Source organism: Poecilia reticulata, chromosome 11 (genome assembly GCF_904066995.2).
Source record: "Poecilia reticulata chromosome 11, P_reticulata-male-v2, whole genome shotgun sequence".
Classification (NCBI taxonomy): domain Eukaryota; kingdom Metazoa; phylum Chordata; class Actinopteri; order Cyprinodontiformes; family Poeciliidae; genus Poecilia; species Poecilia reticulata.
In genome coordinates this window covers 6,583,235-6,603,567 of record NC_088840.1, presented here as the reverse complement: position 1 = coordinate 6,603,567, position 20,333 = coordinate 6,583,235, and the positions used below count along the sequence as shown (strand labels likewise).

The window sequence follows — 20,333 nt, the reverse complement described above, 5'->3', positions numbered from 1 at the left end:
CATCAGGACTGACAAATATTGGCACCCTAACCACAAATTGCTGTCCTAGAACATGTAATCACACGTTTAAGTTGTAGAGATGGAATTCTGATCATACAAATTGCTATTTAGTAGCTGCTAAATTGATATGTGGGATAAAAAAGCCTCCAGGCTGCTACAGGAAAACAGAAGAAAATCTCCCCAGAACGTACCTTCCAAAAGTATTCAGACCTCTTTAAAATATTCAGACTTCCAACCTTTATGTATCTCCTTCTTATTTTATTTGACATTTAAAAATCTGTTTGAATACAAATTTGCATTTTGCTCCTTCCATGTTCATCAACTTTGACCTTCTTTGACCTTCTTCTAACAGCATAATGCCGCCATTACCATGTTTTATTGTGGAGTAAAACATGGTAATGGTGTGTTAAATCAAGGCATGAGAAGTGTGACGCTGGTTCCATTTATCTCGGAAGTTGGAGCTGGGAATGACGTCACACCCGAGTTAACCATCATTCCTGCTAGCATAAAGGGAGAAGTCGGGATTTCAATACAGTAGTCACTGTTTGTGCCACCTCTTGCAAAGATTGTTTTAAGCTGTATTTTCCATAAGCAAACACTTTTAATTTGTTTGGGCTTATTGTTGCCGGAGCTAAGGGTAACATTCATTCTAAATACGCTTGTAGTCTTGTAAAATAAACATGTTTCCAGCACAGCTTACTACTGCTGAACCTGGGATATATTTGATCTCAAAAATGTCGATTGAGATTTCTTTGACTTTTTGAGTGGGAAGTCCGATTTCGGGGGCATTCCAGCTGATTTCCAAGTCCTCACTACAAACAGAACACACTGTTAGCATACTGGGAGGAGTGAGAGTGGTTGATATTCCAATACGGCAACACCCAAGTCACCATTGTTTGTAGCACCTCTTACAAACTTAATCTTAAGACGTACTTCCTCATGCAAACACCAGTTTTAATTGGTTCTTTTACAGTTGTCAGAGCTACAGGTAACATTGATTATAAACGTAGTACAAGTGTGTGTTATAAAATAAACATGTTTCCACCACAGCTTGCTATTGTTGATGCTAGGAGCGGCCATGTTGGATCTCAAAATTGACTCTCTGGCTTTCCGAGTGGGAAGTCCAACTTTGAGGAGCATTCTGGATGATTTCTTTCCAGCTGGAGAGCTGGGATTTGTTGCCTTTGACTACAAATGGAACACCCCATTAACATTCTTTGAGTTGTTGGGATTCCAAAATGGCGACGCCCAAACAGCCATTGTTTGAGGCTACAAATTCTTACAATTTCTACCCGCAATTCTTGAGTTTCGACTACATTTCAAACTTACCAGCTAGTAGTGTGTCACACTTATTAGTATTGAAGTAGCATGTAAGTCAAGTGGTTCAATTTCTAAATGTTTCTTCTTCTTCTTCAAAAAAAAAAAAGTCTAAGCAATTCAAATGTCCTGGCAGGTTTGCTGTTCTTTCATAATCTTTTAATCTAATGAGAGTAAATTGCTTCACCATGAATTCTTTTGTGAGGCACTGCGTGTTTTTGCTGTGTTAGTGTAACAGGAATTTCTCCCTCTCTGTTTATTGTTACATCCGTTTTTTTGTTTTTTTTTTAAAGCAGATGGTGTGGATCATTCTAGGTGCTGCTCTCTCCAAACCTTTAAAGCTCTAAAGTGCCACAGAGTTGCTGGATAAGGCGAAGCAAAACCATTGTGTATGCGTACAAAAAAGGAGTGAGAGAGAGGAGAGGGTCCACTCGCATAATTTCCAGCCTCAGTCTGTGTTACTCATGTGCGGCATGTGACCCCGTCAAGGAAACCTCCCTAAGGGAAGCCATGTGTCAGCTAGGATATAATGTAGCTGTAGCATACTTAGGGATGTACACAGCTCCTCACTCACACTGTAAGCCAGCGGAAATCAAGTCAAAACACAAGCTTCAAAGTGACAGAGTAGCCTGAGAAGGTTATTGCTTTCAAACGACTGCTTTATCTTACACTCATCTTTTATAGAAGGGAGCATAGTAAGAGATCCTTTACAAACATAAAGAGAAGAGATTTTCCAGATGTTTATACATATGAATTCTTTTTATTCTAGACTGCCTTTTATTCATCATAACATGGACAGATTGAAGATAAAAACAAAACAAGACAAAGCTGAGAAATTCAAGTCTGCTCAATAGTGCCCTCTACAGGCACGAATAATTGCTCACGTATTGGTAGCAGAACATTTTGTTCCCTTTTTTTTTACATATGCAAATGCTTACTTCAATCTAGACAGGAGGCATATTTTCCACCAATGTTAATATTAACAGCTATCTGTAGACATAATGAAGACTTTTCATCTTTTTTGTCATAAAAAGAAAGGATTTTGTAATTGACATTAACACTGAGAATATCAATTTTTATCTTTTAAATGCAGGTTTCAAATCAAACTAGATTATTGATTAGTATTTTAATGAAATGCTGCACTGAAAGCTTTATGGAAGTTAAAATCTGCCCCGACTGGACAATTTAATGTCACAAAGTGGAATATAAGACTATCAACTATAGGTCGCTATTATGTTAAAATGAAAAGTCATGACTCAAACAATTAGTCATAAAAATAAAAAACTACATCAGACAGTAGGTACTAAACTTTTTTTACTTTTAGTAATAGGTACTGATGACAGAACCACAGGATTTATTTAAATGATTAAAAAATAAATGTATACAATTATCAAAGGATATTTATTTATTCTGTGTAATCATCTGTGGCACATTTAATTACATTTGCTGTAAATTTGTGGGACATTTGAATCCCAGATGTTCCAGATGTAAAACATAACATAGCACTTTGCAGCTAACTTAGTTGTTTGTGACAAGTTATTAAAAATAAGTTGTAGGAAGTAGCTGTGTTTGTGGTAAATAAATCTAATTCCAGCCTTAAAGGAAAATATTGCTTAGTGAACATAAAGAGTCATCTTTTAAAAAAAAAGATTTTTCTTAGTAACTTAAATAACCAACATCACATTACATCAGTGCTATTTAATTTAAGTATTATCCATCTACTGTAACTGCTTCTTTTCATAATTTTGATACTTTTTTGTAACTTTATGCTTTGCTCCGAGTGAATAATGGTTGAAAAGACGGAGTCTGATTTCTGGACTTAACTGGCCGTAAAAGAAAACTATTTTAGTATGACTAAACAACACAAATCACAGATAAAAGCGGCATAATCACTATTTGATTGATTAATTAGATAGACATCATTTCACTCCAAAATATTTCTGTAGATACGTTTGGAATTAATGTTTTATTTTAGGTCTTGTACATGCAGTTAGTGAAAATTATACAGCCTAAACCTCCCACACTGCTTGAGAAGGCCGAGGAAATCTTCTGAAAGCTTTCATCAAGACACAAAAGAAGAACGAGGAAGATCCCACTTCCATCTGCCCCGAAAATGAATGATGCTAAAATTAAGAGGAAGTCTCATTTAAAACTGTCGAGTGTAATATAGTGATGCAATTACAAGGAGCGTGGCTAAAGAGGATGCATGAAGGAAACGGCCCGGAGAAGAAGCAAGACGCCAAAAGGGATTTGGAAAATGAAAGACGTCAATCTGTGACAGAGCCGCCACAATTCATCACGCTTAGATACAGTAGTTAAGTTTTTATTGATGACGGGTGGAAAAATTACAGCAAAACACATAGGTCTGCAAAAAATGTTGACGGCGACATCTCGGTGTAGCACTAAGCTGAACTGCAGAGCCTTAAAGGGGCAGTGTTATGTAAAATAGACTTTGTAACATTATAATGGTAAATCTAAAACATACTTGGAGTGTTGCTTTGATTCTTTCATGCATGTTTGAAGAATCTTTTAATCTCCCGTGGCAACCATTCAACTGTGAGAACGCCCGGGTGGACCTAGCTCCGCCTTCAAGGATGAAGCTCCTCCTTCTGCAGTTTCCAAGCTTCTGAGCTTCCGCCTCACAGAGCAGACCGGGTCCGGTTTTCCACTGTATTGTCCGGAGGTGAAGGTTAAGTCATGTTTGATATACATACAGCATTTTATAACAACTGACGTTAACATAATTACTTGATTGTGCTATAAAAGGGCACTATGTGCCTGGAAAAGATATCAAAACTTTCACATGACCATAAAAAAATATCAATTTATTGGGATTTTATGTGACAGAACAGCACTAGGTTGTGTAGAATTGTAAAAAGTGAAAGGAAAATGCTTCTTGAACATGTTTGTTTTCGTAAAAAAGAGAATGGCACTTGATGAACATTTCATCTCATTATTATGAATCTATAACAGTTCGCACTCAGAAAAAAAAAAAATCTTTACTCATAGTAACAGTCACCACAAAACAACGCCAGAAGCTACGAGACATTCAAATCAATACTAACGTTTCCACTTGTATATTTTCTCAGTTTCTGTCTTTTTAAGCTCTGCACGTTCTCCATGTGGTGTTGACTTGCCATCCACGTTTATCAGTGAGTTCCTCTTTTTAATTAATAGGTGGAGAATCCCCACAGCGGTGCTCAGGCAGGACTCTCATCTCTTCGTTTCAAGCTTGGGTGAGTTATTGAGAGGAGGCGCGTGATTTCCAAATTGAAGCCGGATAAAAGTATCAGGCTTTGGGAATTCTTAGCAAGAAAGTTATGCATCACAATAAATGATATGATAAATGCTCTTTGGCTGCCTCTCTACTAAGGCAGCTGGAGGTTCAAGGTGCCCCATTTCCCCATTTGAGCACCTGATCCCTAAAACATCTGTGCACGCCACTGGTCTTTATTCAACATCAGCTTCAGATTTCCAGTTTCTGCTTCGTTTTTTGTTGATATGTTTGGATGGAAGGAGGATCCATGTATCTCCCTGTCCATTCCACGGACAGGTGTCGCATAAGGTCTTTTGTGTTGCGAGCGTAACTCGAGTGGCATTTCAGCTGAAGTCGTAGGGGTTTCCTGCTGATTTATGAACGAATTAGCAATGTCCGTCCACATTATTATTTAACTGAATAATAACAGACGTCATTTCCAAGCGAAAGAAAGTAAGGTAACAAACAAAGCTTATGACAGAAATACCTTTCCGAGGCGGCTCTGCAGCTTTCTAGAACACAAAGGGAATCAGTGCCTTCCTGCTTTTGGGATAGTCTTCAAACTTAGCGAGGTACCATCTGCGAGGAGAGACAAGAAAAGATCCTTTCAGGGTAAACGTACGCATGCCCCGCAAGAGCGAGCTCAACTTGGCGTGTGTGTTATTCTTACTTGTGGTGGGCCACAGCCCTGTTGGCGAGGACTACTGTGGTGAAGACGGAGAAGGCTGCACTGTGAGCCGAGTGGCCCGCCAGAGCAAAGCCGGTCCACTCGGTTATCTCTCCCAAGAAGTTGGCTCCGGACACAAACTCAAACATTCCGCCTGATGAAGCAGGAGAGGAGAGGAGAGGAGAGGAGAGGAGAGGAGAGGAGAGGAGAGGAGAGGGGAGGAGAGGAGAGGAGAGGAGAGGAGAGGAGAGGAGAGGAGAGGAGAGGAGAGGAGAGGAGAGGAGAGGAGAGGAGAGGAGAGGAGAGGAGAGGAGAGGAGAGGAGAGGAGAGGAGAGGAGAGGAGAGGAGAGGAGAGGAGAGGAGAGGAGAGGAGAGGAGAGGAGAGGAGAGGAGAGGAGAGGAGAGGAGAGGAGAGGAGAAGACGGAACAAACAAAAAACAACCGCCTTGGAATTAAAAAACAAAAAACAAAAAAACAATATACAACTTTAACCAGGTTGCTGTTCTGGAAGACGGAGCCGGGCTGTTTGCACATTTACAGCGGCTCTCGTGATGTAAGGAGGCCGTTTTCCACCACTAATGTGAAATATGTTTCGTTGTGTAGATCAGTTGGACACCACATTTATTTGAGGATATTTGGAAGTTTTAGTTACATTATTTTAACACTTTTAAAGTCATTTTAATGTCTCCATTTTAGATACATGGATTTAAGACTTTTTAAGGACACCCTGATTAAGCAGCACAGACCAACTGAGCGCGAGCTGAGGAAAAACATTTATACAAGGCAGCAATGATCAGACACGGTGAAGTTAAATACAGTCCCATTTAAAATGATTCAAACTTCTGGATTCTTCAGTGTGTTTTCATAGCCACAAACTTCGGTGATTCTGTTTAGGATTTCACGTGAGCAACGCAAAGAAGTGAGGAAAATGATACAAGGTTTCCCCCAAATACTCACACTTTTCAGATTTTCTTTCCACTTCACAATTATCCACTACTTTGTAATGGTTTGTTGCATAAAATTACAAATAAACCGGATTAAAGTTTATAGTTTAAATGTGACGAAAAGGAAATCAATTAAAGCAAATAGACTCTCCAGGCGCTGTAGGTACCTCCTCTTGCCTTGATAGCTTCCAGTTAAAAGTAGCTTTGAGGAAAGTGCGACTCTAATCAGTCAGCTGTCGCTTTTGTTAATCTGCTATGTTTGTAATCTGCAAATAGAACTGAGCTCTCTCAAGTGAACAAAGTAATAAAGACATGATTTGCTGATCGGCTTTAACACGTCGGAGAGATTTTCACGGCCGTTTTCACAAATAACGCGATGTACCAGCAGCAGCCCTCGTTTCTTAGCAACATTTTGACTATCTCTGGGAAAAAACATGTAATGAGATATTATTCTGTTTTGATTAGATGTAAACAGCATTACGGGACAGAAAATAAAATACACACACACACTTACACAAAACATTTTCCTTATAAAGAAATCTTGTTTGGAGCCATAAATCTTACACGAGCTTTTGAAAAAGAGAAAACTATCATTTCTGAGACATATTCCCCATCGGTCCACAATTTAACTTCTGTTTTCAGGTTTTAAAGTGGAGAAAATCAATACACTTTATTCTACAGGCTCTTTGTTTGCAGAAAATGATAAGAAAAAAACAGTTTTCCACATAACAAAGAATATCTACAAAATAATGTGACTCATAGTTGGAGGCACAACACAGCTAAAACCTGCATTTCTTATTATATACAATAGACAAATGCATTTATTGTGTTTCTTAAAATAATTTTTCATTCACCACAGCAACTACAAATTCCTATTAATATCTGAAAACCTTAAAACTGTCTGAGTATTTATTTATACTATTTTCTATACTGCCTGGCTCTTTACAGCATCAGTAAAATATGAAGATATGACGACTAAATTTGTCTGCAGTGACGTGCCTAAATAATTTTCCAAAAGAAGTTGCTAATACTTAGTTGTCACTTCTATTGGTGTTACTATAAATACTACAAAATGTTGTGAAGACATTTTAGCATCAGGTTTGGTGATTCTTTACCATTTTATCCAAAGGTATTAAGAGCAAACGGTAGAAGACCTGAAGAGCTGCGGTTTCTAGACAGTGTGACGGTAGGAAAACACTTCTGCATGGATCTGCTGAGAGAAAACACTTTACCTCGAGGGATCTTGTAACCCGTCTCGCCGGGTTTCCTCAGGTTCCTCAGGATGTGGTCAGAGTGGATGTTCATCAGCCAGCCGATCAGCCAAAGAGCAGAACCTGGAGACGGACCCAAAGCTCTGTCAGCAGATATTATCAATCGACGATCAACAGTAGGGTCGTACGGTTTCCTTCATTGCTGTTCTCGTGTTATCCTTGACGAAATTTTCCACCGCTTAGGGTTGCCAGGTTGGGCAGAGAACATCCTCGATCTTCAGAGGTCACTGTGACCAGTTTTGTTGATGACGCAAATGTTTTCTAGCCTCCCTTATCCGACCGCTCCCTGAGGGGGACGCGTCTGTGTCTAGATAGTGCAGAAGATTCAGCCTTGGAGAATGTAAATAGTACAGATAGGGAGAATGAGTTAATGATGATGGGATTGCAGGGCACATTTTTACAGAGTCTTATTTTTAAAAACCCATTTACCTTCCACTTGGATAACGGACACTACTTTGTGTTGGTCTATCTGTCACATTAAAACACATTCAAGTTGTAAGGTGACAAAATGTGAAGACATTTGCGAGTCATTTGCATTACAAATGTGCGCAAATCTTTGTATTCTTACTAATGTCAGAAAAAAACACAACTTCACAATTGCGGTGTTTCCATTAAATTAAATTAAAATTAAGTGTGAATAAGCTTTTTTTTATGCTTGGTGCTAGCCCTCACCATCTGTCAGCCATCAGAGGAGAAGTCGGCCTCAGCTACACGGGCAGCCATTTGGGGAAATTGTCATTTTACAGAAGAGCTGTGGATTCAACATGTTCGAATGACACTCAACGTTTTATGAACTTTGGAAAAATGTGAGAGCTTTGGTGGAGCAAGCTGAACATTGTACAAACCCCCCTGCGCCCCCCCAAAAAAAACAGACAAAAAAAACTACTTCCTGTCGTCCTATTCCTGGTTTCCAAGAGTAGTAACATCCGGTTGTTGACCACGTGACTCGGAAAAAAAGTGTTTCCATTGCAGTTCTACAACATACATCTATTTCAATAGGACTGAAAAACCACCTTACCCCAGCGCAACAACTTTTTTTTAAATCAAGTTTGTTCGAAATTGGCCTATTTTATTAATTGATTTTCGTAATTTCAACTCTCCCAATTCTACTGTTATTGGTTACTATGAAAGATTCGCTTATCAGATGGAAAACCCTCACCTGTGATGAAGCGTGGATGTGTAACCCAGTCTGCAGGGTACTCTGCATAGTGACTCAGGTATCGAACCTGCATGTAACCATTGTATATGCAGAAGGCAAAGGCCAGGGCGAATGAGGCGAACGGTGTTGCTTTACCCCCTCGAATTAAAAATGGATAAATAAGGGTTCTGCAAAAAAATAACAAATAATAATAAGGACGTGTTAGATATTTTACAGACTTGCACATTTATATAGCACACAAAGTTCCATACATGTAGGTAATAATATAAGTACAAGGACACAACTAACGTAAAGATTAAGTTTATGTAAAAGTTGTTGGTTACTTACCTTTGAACGTAGTGGCAGAGGAACATAGCAATGAGGAGCTGATTGGGTAATAGAGACGTTTTAGAGGAAGATGTCCAAAACACCAAACACAGAGGCAACAATAAGGAGGGCAGCTCCTGAATGAACCAGGCGAACTTCACATTAACAGGAAACCCATATTTGCTCGAAGCATACCTTCCGTATGGGACGTTTTGGAAAAGCAAACTAACGAATGTGAGGGCTGCCATGAAATACATGAAGTAAGCCATGCAGTCTAAAATATACAGCTCCTGCTCCTCCGAGGAGAACAGCCAGGACAGGAAGACGTCCATAGCAACGGAAAGCTGAACGATACCGGGTCAAAATGTATGATACTGCAGCTCCTGTTTAACTGGCTTACTTGCTGTCACGCAGAAAACGCAATGCCGACTGAGCTCACGAGAGGGACCGCCTCGAACCAATCACATTTCGAACCATAGTTAGATGCTGTTGACCAATCACAAAACTCAGTTTTGCATTGACGTTACTCAACTAGAAAATATGGCCCATATCATGCCATGAATATTCAATAATTATTTATTTAAATGCTGTCTAAGCCTGCCAACTATTTATGTTTCCATTATGAAATTAGCTTAACGTGATTTTATTGTTGCTGTGTACGTTTATAGCACTTTAACACGAAAGTTCTAAGTTATCCGTTGTGGATAAGCATGAATAATTAGCCAATCAGACAAAAGTGTTTCTTAAAAGCCCACCTATCAGAGCCACCTACGAGCCAGAGGCTTAGTTTCACAGGAGAAGCAGTACGTCAACGCGGTCACCATATTGTGAGGGGCAAGCTCGCCTCCAACAATGACAAAATATGTCATACTACTAAATGTGATCACAAAAAGTAAAAAAAAAAAATTATTTAGATCTTCATTTTTTGGTGGAAGGAAAAGCACGAAAATGGAATCTGACTAAAGCTATTATTTACCCCTGAAAAAAAAACAACTCCCGACCCCACTAGGGACAAGGGTGTAAGAAAATGGATGGATGGATAATAATAATACATTTAATTTATTTAGTTGTAGGTATTATTATTATTATTATTATTATTATTATTATTATTATTATTAGTAGTAGTAGTAGTAGTAGTAGTAGTAGTAGTAGTAGTAGTAGTAGTAGTAGTAGTATTAAGCTTTACCTAAAACTCGGGACACACCGGCTTACTTATAAATATAAACACATTTTTTAGGCATATAAACGGCCCCAGTGCCCTGGAGGCGTGTCCTATTACACCTGGCAAATATTATGGCTACCTCGAATGGGTCCTGATTCACGTGCGTCACACAGGCAACACGTTCCATTGGTGATACCCAGCAGAGCAACACATCTCTTCCCAAAGGCTGCTGGTTGAAGATTTGTTTTGCCGAGTTTCAAGCCTCCTTTCCGTGCGCCCTGACTTCCACGTCGTTGCGTAGACTTTTCTCCAGAGTTCACTGCTGGTCCAGCATGGGGAAAAGAAGCCGACAGAGGCAGAAAAACCAGAATGCTAGCAGAGACGACAGAGACAACGCTGTAAGAGAGTCGCACTTCTGCTGTAGCAAATCCCGCTAATGTGTTTGGCTCAGTCAGGAACGATTTAACGGCGTTTAAAGTAAAACTACGCCGCTTCAGTGAACAGTAGAGATGTTTGTGGTTAGCAGGGTTAGCTAAACTTGCTGCAAGGACTGAGCAGCAAAAGTGGAAAGTTTGCTTTATATTTGCTATGTGTGTGGACAGTTTCTCACTCTGCAAACGTGGTTTTCTTCTTTAATTTAAGGCCTACAGTTAAAACTTCTTCTTTTTAATATCTACACGAGACATTGGAGACAATAATTTAGTCTTTAAAGACTTGCCAAGCAGTTTAAAGGTTTAAAGTAGGCTTGAAAGACAAATCTGACACGTCAAACGTCATATATGTCATCAAGTTTAATGCACATTTTTTAAGCAGTTGTATTTAAAAACCCTGCATGGTTTCATGCACTATTCAGAGCTTTTCCCTCAGCTCATAAACGGGCGTCCATATTTTCCAGGGCTGGGGAGCAGGCTATGCGGACATCATCAAGGAGAACAAGCTGTTTGAGGACTACTACAAGGAACAAGGGCTGATCCCAGAGGGAGAGTTTGACCAGTTCATGGAAGCCATGAGGGAGCCGCTGCCCGCAACCATCCGCATCACCGGATACAAGAGGTGAGCAGCATGCAGCTGAGGTCAACTTAAGGTCAACCTCCTGCAAAAGTAACAACAAATAATTATGTTTCTTTTTCCTACCATGTTCAGTCATGCTAAGGAGATCCTCCACTGTCTGAAGGAAAAGTACTTCAAAGATATTCAGGAGCTGGAAATTGACAGCCAGAAGATTGAAGCCCCGCAACCTCTCAGCTGGTAAGTCTTTTAAAAAAAATCCTGTAAAAGCTGTGAATTAGATTTTACAAGTTAAATTTGTATTTATGACAGATTTATTAAGTCTGTAAATCAGATTTTACACATTTAACCCGTAAAAATAGTAATTGGCCTATATTTAAATACAGGTTAGACCTGTGTTTATTGCAGATTTAACCTGTAACAAATACAGGTTAAATCTGAAAAATCTGCATGTTTTTACAGATTTGTTAAATCTGCACATCAGATTTTTACAGATTTAACTTGTAAAATCTGTAATAAACACAGATTTTACAGGTTAAATCTGTATTCATTAATCAATTGATTACAGGTAAAATGTGTATTTACCTGTGAAATCTATATTTATTACAGATTTAACCTTTATTCATTACCTGTATACTCTGTATTTATTACAGATTTGAGAGATTTAACCTATAAAATCTACAGTAAATAAAGATTTTACAGATTTAACCTGTGATAAGCCTAAGCTCTTCTCTCCAGGTATCCCGATGAGCAGGCCTGGCACACCAACATGAGCAGGAAGCTCATTAGGAAGTCTCCCCTGCTGGAGAAGTTTCATCAGTTCCTGATCAGCGAGACTGAATCTGTACGTTTTATTTTTTTCCTTCCCCCTGTTAATTAAAACATTTCATTAAAGTCCGCATCACTTGAACACCCCTCAGAACTTTGGTTAATGTTTCTTTGCAGGGTAACATCAGCAGACAGGAAGCTGTCAGCATGATCCCTCCTCTACTCCTGAAAATTGAATCCCACCACAAGGTAAACAAATATTCATTTCTAATACTGAATAGAGAGAAAAGTTGTTTTTCTCTTGTTTTCATCCATGTTGAAGTTATTCAGCTGTATTTCTAAACGCTTCCCTGTGCAGATCCTGGACATGTGCGCCGCTCCCGGTTCAAAGACGGCTCAGCTGATCGAGATGCTTCACTCCGACATGGACGTGCCGTTTCCAGGTGAATGCAGTTGTTAAAAAAAAAAAGAAGAAAAAATCAGTTCCCACTACATGTTCCAACTAGCATTTAAACCTCCGTCTCGGCCGCTCAGAGGGTTTCGTGATTGCCAACGACGTGGACAACAAACGCTGCTACCTGCTGGTGCACCAGGCCAAGCGCCTCAACAGTCCGTGCATCATGGTGGTGAACCACGACGCCTCCTGCATCCCCATGCTGCAGATCGACTCCGACGGCGGGAAGGACATCTTGTTCTACGACCGAGTCCTGTGCGATGTTCCCTGCAGGTCAGAGGACGCGTCCGGCTGGAGTTTTAGGTGTTTTACGATAAGCTGTAAACTGTGGACAAGAGCGGGGGTTTTGTACAAACACAGGAGACACAACAAGATAAGAAAAGGGGGGAAAAAAGGGTTGCTCACATTCAGCACCCACATTTGCATCAGTGCTTTGTATCCTGACTTTGCTTGAGCGATCTGCCTTAGCGTTGTGTTCAGCTTTGGGTTATTTGTTCTCTTAAAGCCAAGATTTCAGATGTGTTGAATCCAAAAAGTCACCATCTTGGAGAATAATTTGGTCATTCAGTAACAACCTACTTATCCCTTTTCCTGCTAGCTAAAACAGGAAAAGGAATCTGTCTTCCTTTTCCTGGAAAACTCGATTCCCCTTAGAGGATCGTTTTAGCAAGAGTGCTCACTGTTTTATTTTTTTGCATCTGTGTGTTGCCAATGAGCAGCCGCACACATTCATTCCACTTAATCCCACAAGAATGGTCTGTCATAGGTAAAAAATAAAAATTATTAATTGAGCTTCAGTTGACCATATTGGAAAATAGGAAATTACGAAAATAAATTTGCAAATTTTGAAAAATCTCATATTTTACACAAAAAGGTGTTCTTAGTTTTTTTTTTTTTTTTGGCTGTATCGCGATGGAACCACCATTTACGCATCATGTGAGTCACACAATCAGCAGCCAGATATTGCTAGAAGAAGATGGAAAGTGGTATAAGCATCCTGACGCGGGATGTTTTTTAATGACTTCTCACACGAAAAAACTTATTCATGTGTGATTTTTAATTGTGATGAAACGGCACCATCGCAAAATCATATTTTTTCGAATTTCGCTGGAATATCTACAGCGTTCTGCGCATGTTTGTAATGCAAGTGTTTTTTGCTAGGTGTTGAGCTCAGAAAAGTGTTTAAAAATTACTCATTTCTTCCAGAAAACAAAAGAAAGGGAGCATCACAATGAAGTTTACTCTTCAGGAAAAATAAATAGATAATTTTTGTGTTAATGGAGACAAGGCTCATTCTCCATTCAGGTATTTCCAAAGTAATTTTCCTTCTTTTTTTTTAAGATATGTCAGATCCTTTAGCCAAAACCAAACTGCAGTAGTTAGCAGAGCTGTCTGAGTTTGGTCGGCTCCAGAGCGGAGCCAAGAGGGACGCTGCCAAACTCAACAGGGGCAGGAAGGAAACCAGACACGAACTCATCAGTCTGCCGAAACCCGAACTGTCTGGAGGTTTTGGTTGTACAGGTCGATGTGTTGACGGGTTCTGCCCTGTGTTCCGCAGCGGAGATGGAACCATGAGGAAGAACATAGACGTGTGGAAGAAATGGACGACCAGCAACAGCCTGCACCTCCACGGGTGAGTCGGACGTTTTCTCAAGGAAGACAAAGCTGAAGTAGAAGAGGAAAGACCCGTTGGTGTGGTACTGATTTCCAAAGTTGGCACCAGTGCGTTACCTGTGTGTGTGTGTGTGTTTTGTAGGCTGCAGCTGCGCATTGCAGTGCGTGGCATTGAGCAGCTGGCCGTAGGGGGGAGGATGGTGTACTCCACATGTTCTCTCAACCCCATAGAGGACGAAGCCGTCATAGCGGCACTGCTGGAGAAGAGTGAAGGTAACAGACACTTTTCACATGTTTAGAGAAGTTTTTATAGTTTTTATATCCCTAAAAACAAAAAACAACCAAACCTGAAACTTCTCGTCACGGCAGGAGCGCTGGAGCTGGCGGACGCATCCGCCGACCTGCCAGGACTCAAGTGGATGCCCGGGGTTACTTCCTGGAAGGTACTGCGAAGTGTATCTGAATTATCATTATTATTTTTTATTTAAGAATTTAACTTTCAAAGTTAAGAATGAACTATATCTTGTTTTTGTTCTGTAGCTGATGACCAAGGATGGCCAGTGGTTCTCCGATTGGTCTAAGGTTCCAAACAGCCGCCACACTCAGATCCGTCCCACCATGTTTCCACCCAAAGATCCGGAGAAGCTGGCCGGGTTGCATCTGGAGCGATGGTACCAGTTCACACGCTTGCGTACGGTTCACTGGAACCTAGCAAAAACTCGGAGTCTGCTCCGTGTTTTTGCTGCAGCCTGTTGCAAAGCGTTAGCCTTCTGCTACAAGGTGCCGAACGCTTTAAAATGCAACTTCATAAAAAAAAACACTAAAACTTAAGATTCTTTAATTAGATGCCAAGTTTTCTCTGGCTGTAATTGAACAAAGTTATTCCCCCCAAATGTTGCCTTGCCATGTTGAACATGAGGCTTACAAAAGGTGCAAAAAGATTGATTCGACTCTCTATAATAGTGATGGTTTCATAAAAACATGAACAATCATGGTGTGGCAATAGATTAGAGGTGGACAATATGGACTTGGTTTTGTTGTAATGACAATAAACATAAGAACTATTACTGCCTTTTTGGGTAATGGCACACAGCAACTGCTTTTAGTGATATTTTCACATTTATTGATACTCTCACTGAACAAACAGTGGATAAAATTACAAAAACAAAGTCAGGGTGTCTAAGCAAAAAAACAACAACTCCAAAGTGATGTGAACATGTTTTATTCTCAAATATGGAGATGGCCGTATTCTAAAAACCTATAAATAAATAGTGTTACCTCTTGTTTTAGAATATCATAAAATCAATTATATTTCAGATTGGAAAACTTGCCGAACCTTGCTTGTTTTGTTTTTGTTGTATGACTTAAATCCCTTTGAGCAAATGAAAGTAATTGTATTTATTGCTTGAAGATTTATCAGATTTAGACCGTTAGAGGGAGCTGTTGCCTCACATTTTCAAAGCTTCTTTTGTCAGACCGGTTTACGGACGTCGTAGATTTCTGCCAGCAGGTGGCGCTCTAACAGTCACAGTTGAGAGTGATGTTTCTCTGTTTTATTGTCAGCATGAGGATTCTGCCTCATCACCAGAATACCGGAGGCTTCTTTGTGGCCGTGCTGGTGAAGAAAGCCCCCATGCCGTGGAACAAAAGACACCCCAAGGTGCTTCAGACAAACATCCGTTGATCCTAAACAAAACCCCACAAATACACACACACACACGACAACAACTACATAACGCGCCCGCTAACCTCAGCCAGGTTTCCTTTCTGTTCATTTTTATTTTTTCTTGCCTCGCCTGTAGCTGAGGAAGAGCGCTCCGACCCAAACCGGAGGCTCGCTGGCAGCAGACGTCCCCCGTCTTCTCCCCGAAGGCTCAGCGGAGGAGACGGAGGATGTCGGCCCAGGAGGCAGAGGAGACGGGGAGACGCAAACCGCAGGAGCTCCTCTGGCTCAGGAGGCTGCTGGTAAACAAGATGCTGTGTGTGGGTGAGTCCCGTTTAGCCAATAACCAAGAGAGAGATGTCCACTCTGATAAAATGACAAACCCAAATCTAATTGAGTTTTTTTTTTTTTTTATCAGCAATTACTAACTCTATATGTATAATCTTGGTGTCAAAATAAAGCTAAAACCCATGAGGATATGTCAGAAGTGTAAGCATTTTGATTTTTTTTTTTCATTGCCCACATTTATGTTCATCCAGTTTTAAGAAAACAATAAAAAATTGTTAAATTGAAGTGTATTGTTTGGAAATCCAGTATAAAAGGAACAATTGCAAGAAACTAAGGCACAGTTTTCTAAGAAATAAAAGTAAAACCGCCAAAATATATAAATTCTTTTGCTCTACCAGAACTCCCTACCATGTCTTTTTGATGTTTTTGACATTACTAGAACTCCCTATAGTGTCTCTATGATACTTTTTTTGTGGCACTACCAGAGCGCTCTACGATGTATTTTTGATACTTTTTTTGGCTCTACCAGAAGTCCCTACAATGTCTTTTTGATGAAGACTTCTGGTCACTGATGTTTGTCCCGCAGCTTCTCTAGCTATTGGTTGTAGATTGATTAATAAGCTTTATTAATTTTATATCTGAGGAACTATTAGAACAATTGTCTTTGTGTCTCTCAGACCTCCACCATCTAAAAAGCAGAGGCTGTTTGGCTATAAAGAAGACCCGTTTGTGTTCCTGACTGAGGAGGACCCAGTCTTCACCTCCATACAGTGAGCAACTCTTTAGATTCTGGGTAGAAATGGTGTTAGCATGTCGGTAAAACATGCTGAGCCCCCTCTCGTCTTCCTCAGATCGTTCTACAATCTGTCTTCTGACTTCCCCAAGCTCAACGTTCTCACCAGGACTCACGAGGGCAAGAAGAGACACCTGTACATGGTGTCCAAAGAGCTGCGCAACGTTCTGCTCAACAACAGCGAGCGCATGAAGGTGTGTGTTTTCTCTTTCTCTCTCTCTGCTCCCTCCTCCAGGCAGCTGTGTCTTTGTCTTTTTGTTTTTGTCTGTATAAGTTGAGTTATATTATGATGAGGGAGACATTAAAAGCCTGATGCATTAGCGGCTCATTCTAGGAGAAAAAATATATCTGGTATTGATCCGCTCTGTTGTGCACTAAGCTGTTTTATCGCAGCGATGCGTCACTTTGGCCTTTTGCTCAGTGTGTCGCTCCGGGTGTGTGTGAGTGTGTGTCTTTGTGACTAAAGCAGCACAAACAGATGGGACCCTCTTCTGTCCCAAATCCCTCTGGTTCTCTACCCTGTAACACCTGCTCAGGTTGGTGTGTGTGTTTTGCAGATGAATACAGATTCAGAGAGGGAGAAAGAGAGAACTCCTCACTATTCATATTATGACGCGGCTTTTCTTTCCCCTGAACATCCTAAATACTTCTTAGTAGCTCTGAGGTTGGTTTGTATGTAGCAGAAAAACGATAGATTGTTTTTTCAATTGATGTGTGTCTTTGTCTTTCTGCTCAGCTTTCATTTTCTGTCTTTCTTTCTGTTCGTTTTTCAATTGACGTCTTTGCTCATTTTTCCGATCCGTTCATGTCTGTCTTCCTGTTTTCTTGATCCATTGAAATTTACATCTGCATAAATCCTGCTGTTAGTTTGCACGATCAGAGTACGTCCACCATTATCAGTGCTCTCATCACTGCCACAACACACATCCATCTACTTGTGGTTCTGATCTCTTGTAGAACCCAATGTGACCAGTGAAGAGCCTAGAAACTAAAAGAGTCTCATTTGTTGCTGCAGTTGTTCCACCTATCTGTCTTTAAATTGGGAAGTGGATTTTTGAGATGTATCATTTAAGATTGAAGTTCATTACAAAATAAAGATTTTTTTTTGGACTTTTCCCATAGTAGCTTAATGCAATGTAATAAAATGAACAACTTGTCTTATTATGTAATCCGTTTGTGCAACACCTCTGTGGTGGTTTTGTGTCGGCCTCACTCATCTCTGTTTTGCTTTTCTTCTCAGGTCATTAACACCGGGGTGAAGGTGTGGTCTCGCAACAGCGATGGAGAGGAGTTTGGCTGTGCCTTCAGGCTGGCTCAGGAGGTAAACACAGGCACACACACACACGCACACACACAGAGTGCTTTTTATAGAGGCCATTCGTTGGCAAGTTGCAATTACCCTTGTCAAATTTCCACGGTGACCCACCAGTGTTTTCAAAGAACTTTCAACTTTTTCCAGAGTGAAAATGATTCATTGATCTGAGCCTAAATAACCAGCTTTCCAGAAAACTGAACCCACATTCATTTATGTTTTGTCGAAACCCAGTTTACAAGGCTTGTAAGAGTGCTTGAAATGTTGAAAAAGCTTGAACTTCACTGAGGTCTTTTTGAGGTTTGGAAAGTGCTTGGTTTCTTTATCAAGTCCTGGAAACTGTACAGTTTTGTAATAAAGTACAACATATGCTTTGCACTGTGCTTCCCTACCAAGATGAAGCTATGTAAACTATGGATAACGGTAATAACTGATGTCATATAGTAGTGAACAGAAACACGCACCGTCTTAATGACAAAATAAGAACTGCAGTAATTGTTTCAAATAATTAGCTTAAAGTTTTTCCACATTTGAAGCATATAAACCTATTATAGTAGTGTTTTCTATGAATCTCTTATTCTGCATTTTGAGCTAAATTCTCAGACTTCTCTTTTGATTTGGTGTTAAATACTGATTAGGTCATATATTCAGATATTTTATCATTAATTTAGATTTGGAACTTGACCTTGAATGCTGTCTTAGTATCAAACGACTTTACCAAAATATTCAGACCGTCTCATTATCGTTCGTCTTTAGATCCAGTTGAATGAATTTCTTCACAACCTCTCTTATCAGACTGTGTTTTTTTTTATTTTTTTTATTTTAAATGTGTGTGTGTGAGAGACGTTTCAAAACATAACATTTAGTTCCAAGTTTGAAAATGTACCTCAAAAAGTGCTTGAATTTTACCTTGGTGAAAAGTGTCCGAACCCTGATTGACTTCACTATCCACCTTTGACCTTCTCAGGGTATCTACACCCTTCAGCCGTACATTCGCTCCAGGATAATCAGAGTGAGCGTGGAGGACATCAAAGTGCTGCTGACGCAGGAGAATCCCTTCCTCAGCAAGCTGGAGGACGACGCGCACGCTCAGGCCAAGCAAATGGGTACGCTCTGCCAAGTTCACGCCGTACCTACTAGCTGCTTCTAAAATACAACGTGTTCCTCTTCCGTCCTCCTCACAAAAAAAAAAAACCCGCTGACGCGGCATAAGGTCCTCAGGTTCTAATTAAAAGTAGCGAGCCTGGTTAGAACTCCTCATGCAGGTATAGAAATAGACTCTGAAATGATCCTCTATCGCTTTGTAGTCATTAATCATTGTTACGTAACCGTCTTTCTCCGCAGGAATGGGCAGCATAGTGTTGAAGTACATCCCAAACCCAAAGTAAGCCGTCTAAATCTTCGTCTTTACAAAACGTATGTTCAAAGTGAAGTCGTGGTTTGTGGCGCTCATACCCCCTCTAACCCTGTCCTTTTCTGTTCGGCAGCAACCCCTCTGAGCCTCAGTGTCCCATCCAGCTGTGCGGCTGGAGGGGAAAGACGTCCATCCGAGCCTTCGTCCCCCGCAACGAGCGCTTCCACTACCTGCGATTGCTGGGCGTGGAGGTGTTCAGAGACAAGCAGGGCCTGGGGCAGAAGAGCAGGGACGGAGCCAAGGAGGAGGCAGCGGCCACAGCTGCCGCAGCGGCGGCGGAACAAGAGGGAGAGTTGGACAACGGTGATGAAAACGGATCACTGGAACCACAGATCGAGGGTGGGAACAAGGAGAGCAACAACAGCAGCAGCAGCTGAAAGACACGAAGGACGCCGTGACAGACTGATGACTGATTGGAGCTCTACGTGTCCAAAAGAGCGTAACGTGCCTCTGGTCAACCACAAGACCAGCTTCTTCTCAGTTATGAACTCCTTTGGGAGGTTTCATTTCAGCTCCCCTTCAGGAGTTATATTTTTAGTTCAATGATTTGTATTATTATTTTTTGTTCTTTTACTAAACATAATTCGCTGATAAAGTGGCTGTTTTTTTCCCCCCTTATTTTAGATACCCACAAACTAATGTAATCATAAGTTCAAAGTTGATTAAAAATGTTGATATGCTTTTATTTATTTTTCATTTACACAATGAAAACGGGCATTTGCACAATCTCTAATCCTACCAGCCTAATAAAGGTGAATTTCCAACTGTAGGTTTAGTCTCTGGAAGAAACCTACCTATCTAGTAACGTTGCCATTGTCCAAACAACTGGACGCCATGGCTTTCAACCGGAAAAAAATTATGCCGAGACTGACCCTCAACGCAGAGGCATTGACGCATCATGATGTCTGCTCCAGTCTGTTGTGGTAAAGTGCCAAG

At 40.5% G+C, this 20,333-nt stretch overlaps 2 protein-coding genes across 4 annotated transcripts; one reads left to right on the top strand and one right to left on the bottom strand.

Annotated features, from left to right (window-relative positions):
* Window positions 1–3,624: 3,624 nt before the first annotated feature.
* On the bottom strand, window positions 3,625–9,407 carry srd5a1 (steroid-5-alpha-reductase, alpha polypeptide 1 (3-oxo-5 alpha-steroid delta 4-dehydrogenase alpha 1)). 3 transcript variants are annotated; one of them, XM_017307573.2, is made up of 6 exons: window positions 8,943–9,407; window positions 8,616–8,782; window positions 7,418–7,519; window positions 5,244–5,394; window positions 5,061–5,152; window positions 3,625–3,985 (listed from the first exon to the last, which is right to left on the bottom strand). In XM_017307573.2, the coding sequence occupies exons 1-5, from the start codon at window positions 9,251–9,253 to the stop codon at window positions 5,086–5,088; spliced, it is 798 nt and encodes a 265-aa protein (XP_017163062.1). In that variant the 5' UTR covers window positions 9,254–9,407; the 3' UTR covers window positions 3,625–3,985; window positions 5,061–5,085. The 3 variants fall into 3 exon arrangements, with proteins under 3 accessions (XP_017163062.1, XP_008419654.1, XP_017163061.1); XM_008421432.3 differs by having other exon boundaries at window positions 3,625–4,943; window positions 8,943–9,402; XM_017307572.2 differs by having other exon boundaries at window positions 3,625–4,940; window positions 8,943–9,397.
* Window positions 9,408–10,210: 803 nt separating this feature from the next.
* On the top strand, window positions 10,211–20,077 carry nsun2 (NOP2/Sun RNA methyltransferase 2). Its single transcript, XM_008421431.3, has 19 exons — window positions 10,211–10,481; window positions 10,979–11,136; window positions 11,227–11,331; window positions 11,830–11,935; window positions 12,037–12,108; window positions 12,218–12,302; window positions 12,394–12,586; window positions 13,872–13,946; window positions 14,070–14,200; window positions 14,297–14,370; window positions 14,468–14,598; window positions 15,491–15,587; window positions 15,730–15,914; window positions 16,556–16,648; window positions 16,730–16,865; window positions 17,912–17,992; window positions 18,951–19,089; window positions 19,328–19,367; window positions 19,471–20,077. Exons 1-19 carry the CDS (start codon window positions 10,416–10,418, stop codon window positions 19,772–19,774), a joined length of 2,271 nt encoding a protein of 756 aa, XP_008419653.1. The 5' UTR covers window positions 10,211–10,415; the 3' UTR covers window positions 19,775–20,077.
* The last annotated feature ends 256 nt before the right edge of the window (window positions 20,078–20,333 follow it).

Excerpts from the sequence above, each read along its gene's own strand:
- srd5a1 (XM_017307573.2), bottom strand. The coding sequence starts at position 9,253 with ATGGACGTCTTCCTGTCCTGGCTGTTCTCCTCGGAGGAGCAGGAGCTG. Across the intron at positions 8,783-8,942 it reads CTCTGCCACTACGTTCAAAG|AACCCTTATTTATCCATTTT; the intron begins GTAAGTAACCAA and ends ATTTTTTTGCAG. Across the intron at positions 5,153-5,243 it reads AGGGCTGTGGCCCACCACAA|ATGGTACCTCGCTAAGTTTG; the intron begins GTAAGAATAACA and ends CTCTCCTCGCAG.
- nsun2 (XM_008421431.3), top strand. The coding sequence starts at position 10,416 with ATGGGGAAAAGAAGCCGACAGAGGCAGAAAAACCAGAATGCTAGCAGA. Across the intron at positions 11,936-12,036 it reads TGATCAGCGAGACTGAATCT|GGTAACATCAGCAGACAGGA; the intron begins GTACGTTTTATT and ends GTTTCTTTGCAG. Across the intron at positions 15,915-16,555 it reads AAACAAGATGCTGTGTGTGG|ACCTCCACCATCTAAAAAGC; the intron begins GTGAGTCCCGTT and ends TGTGTCTCTCAG.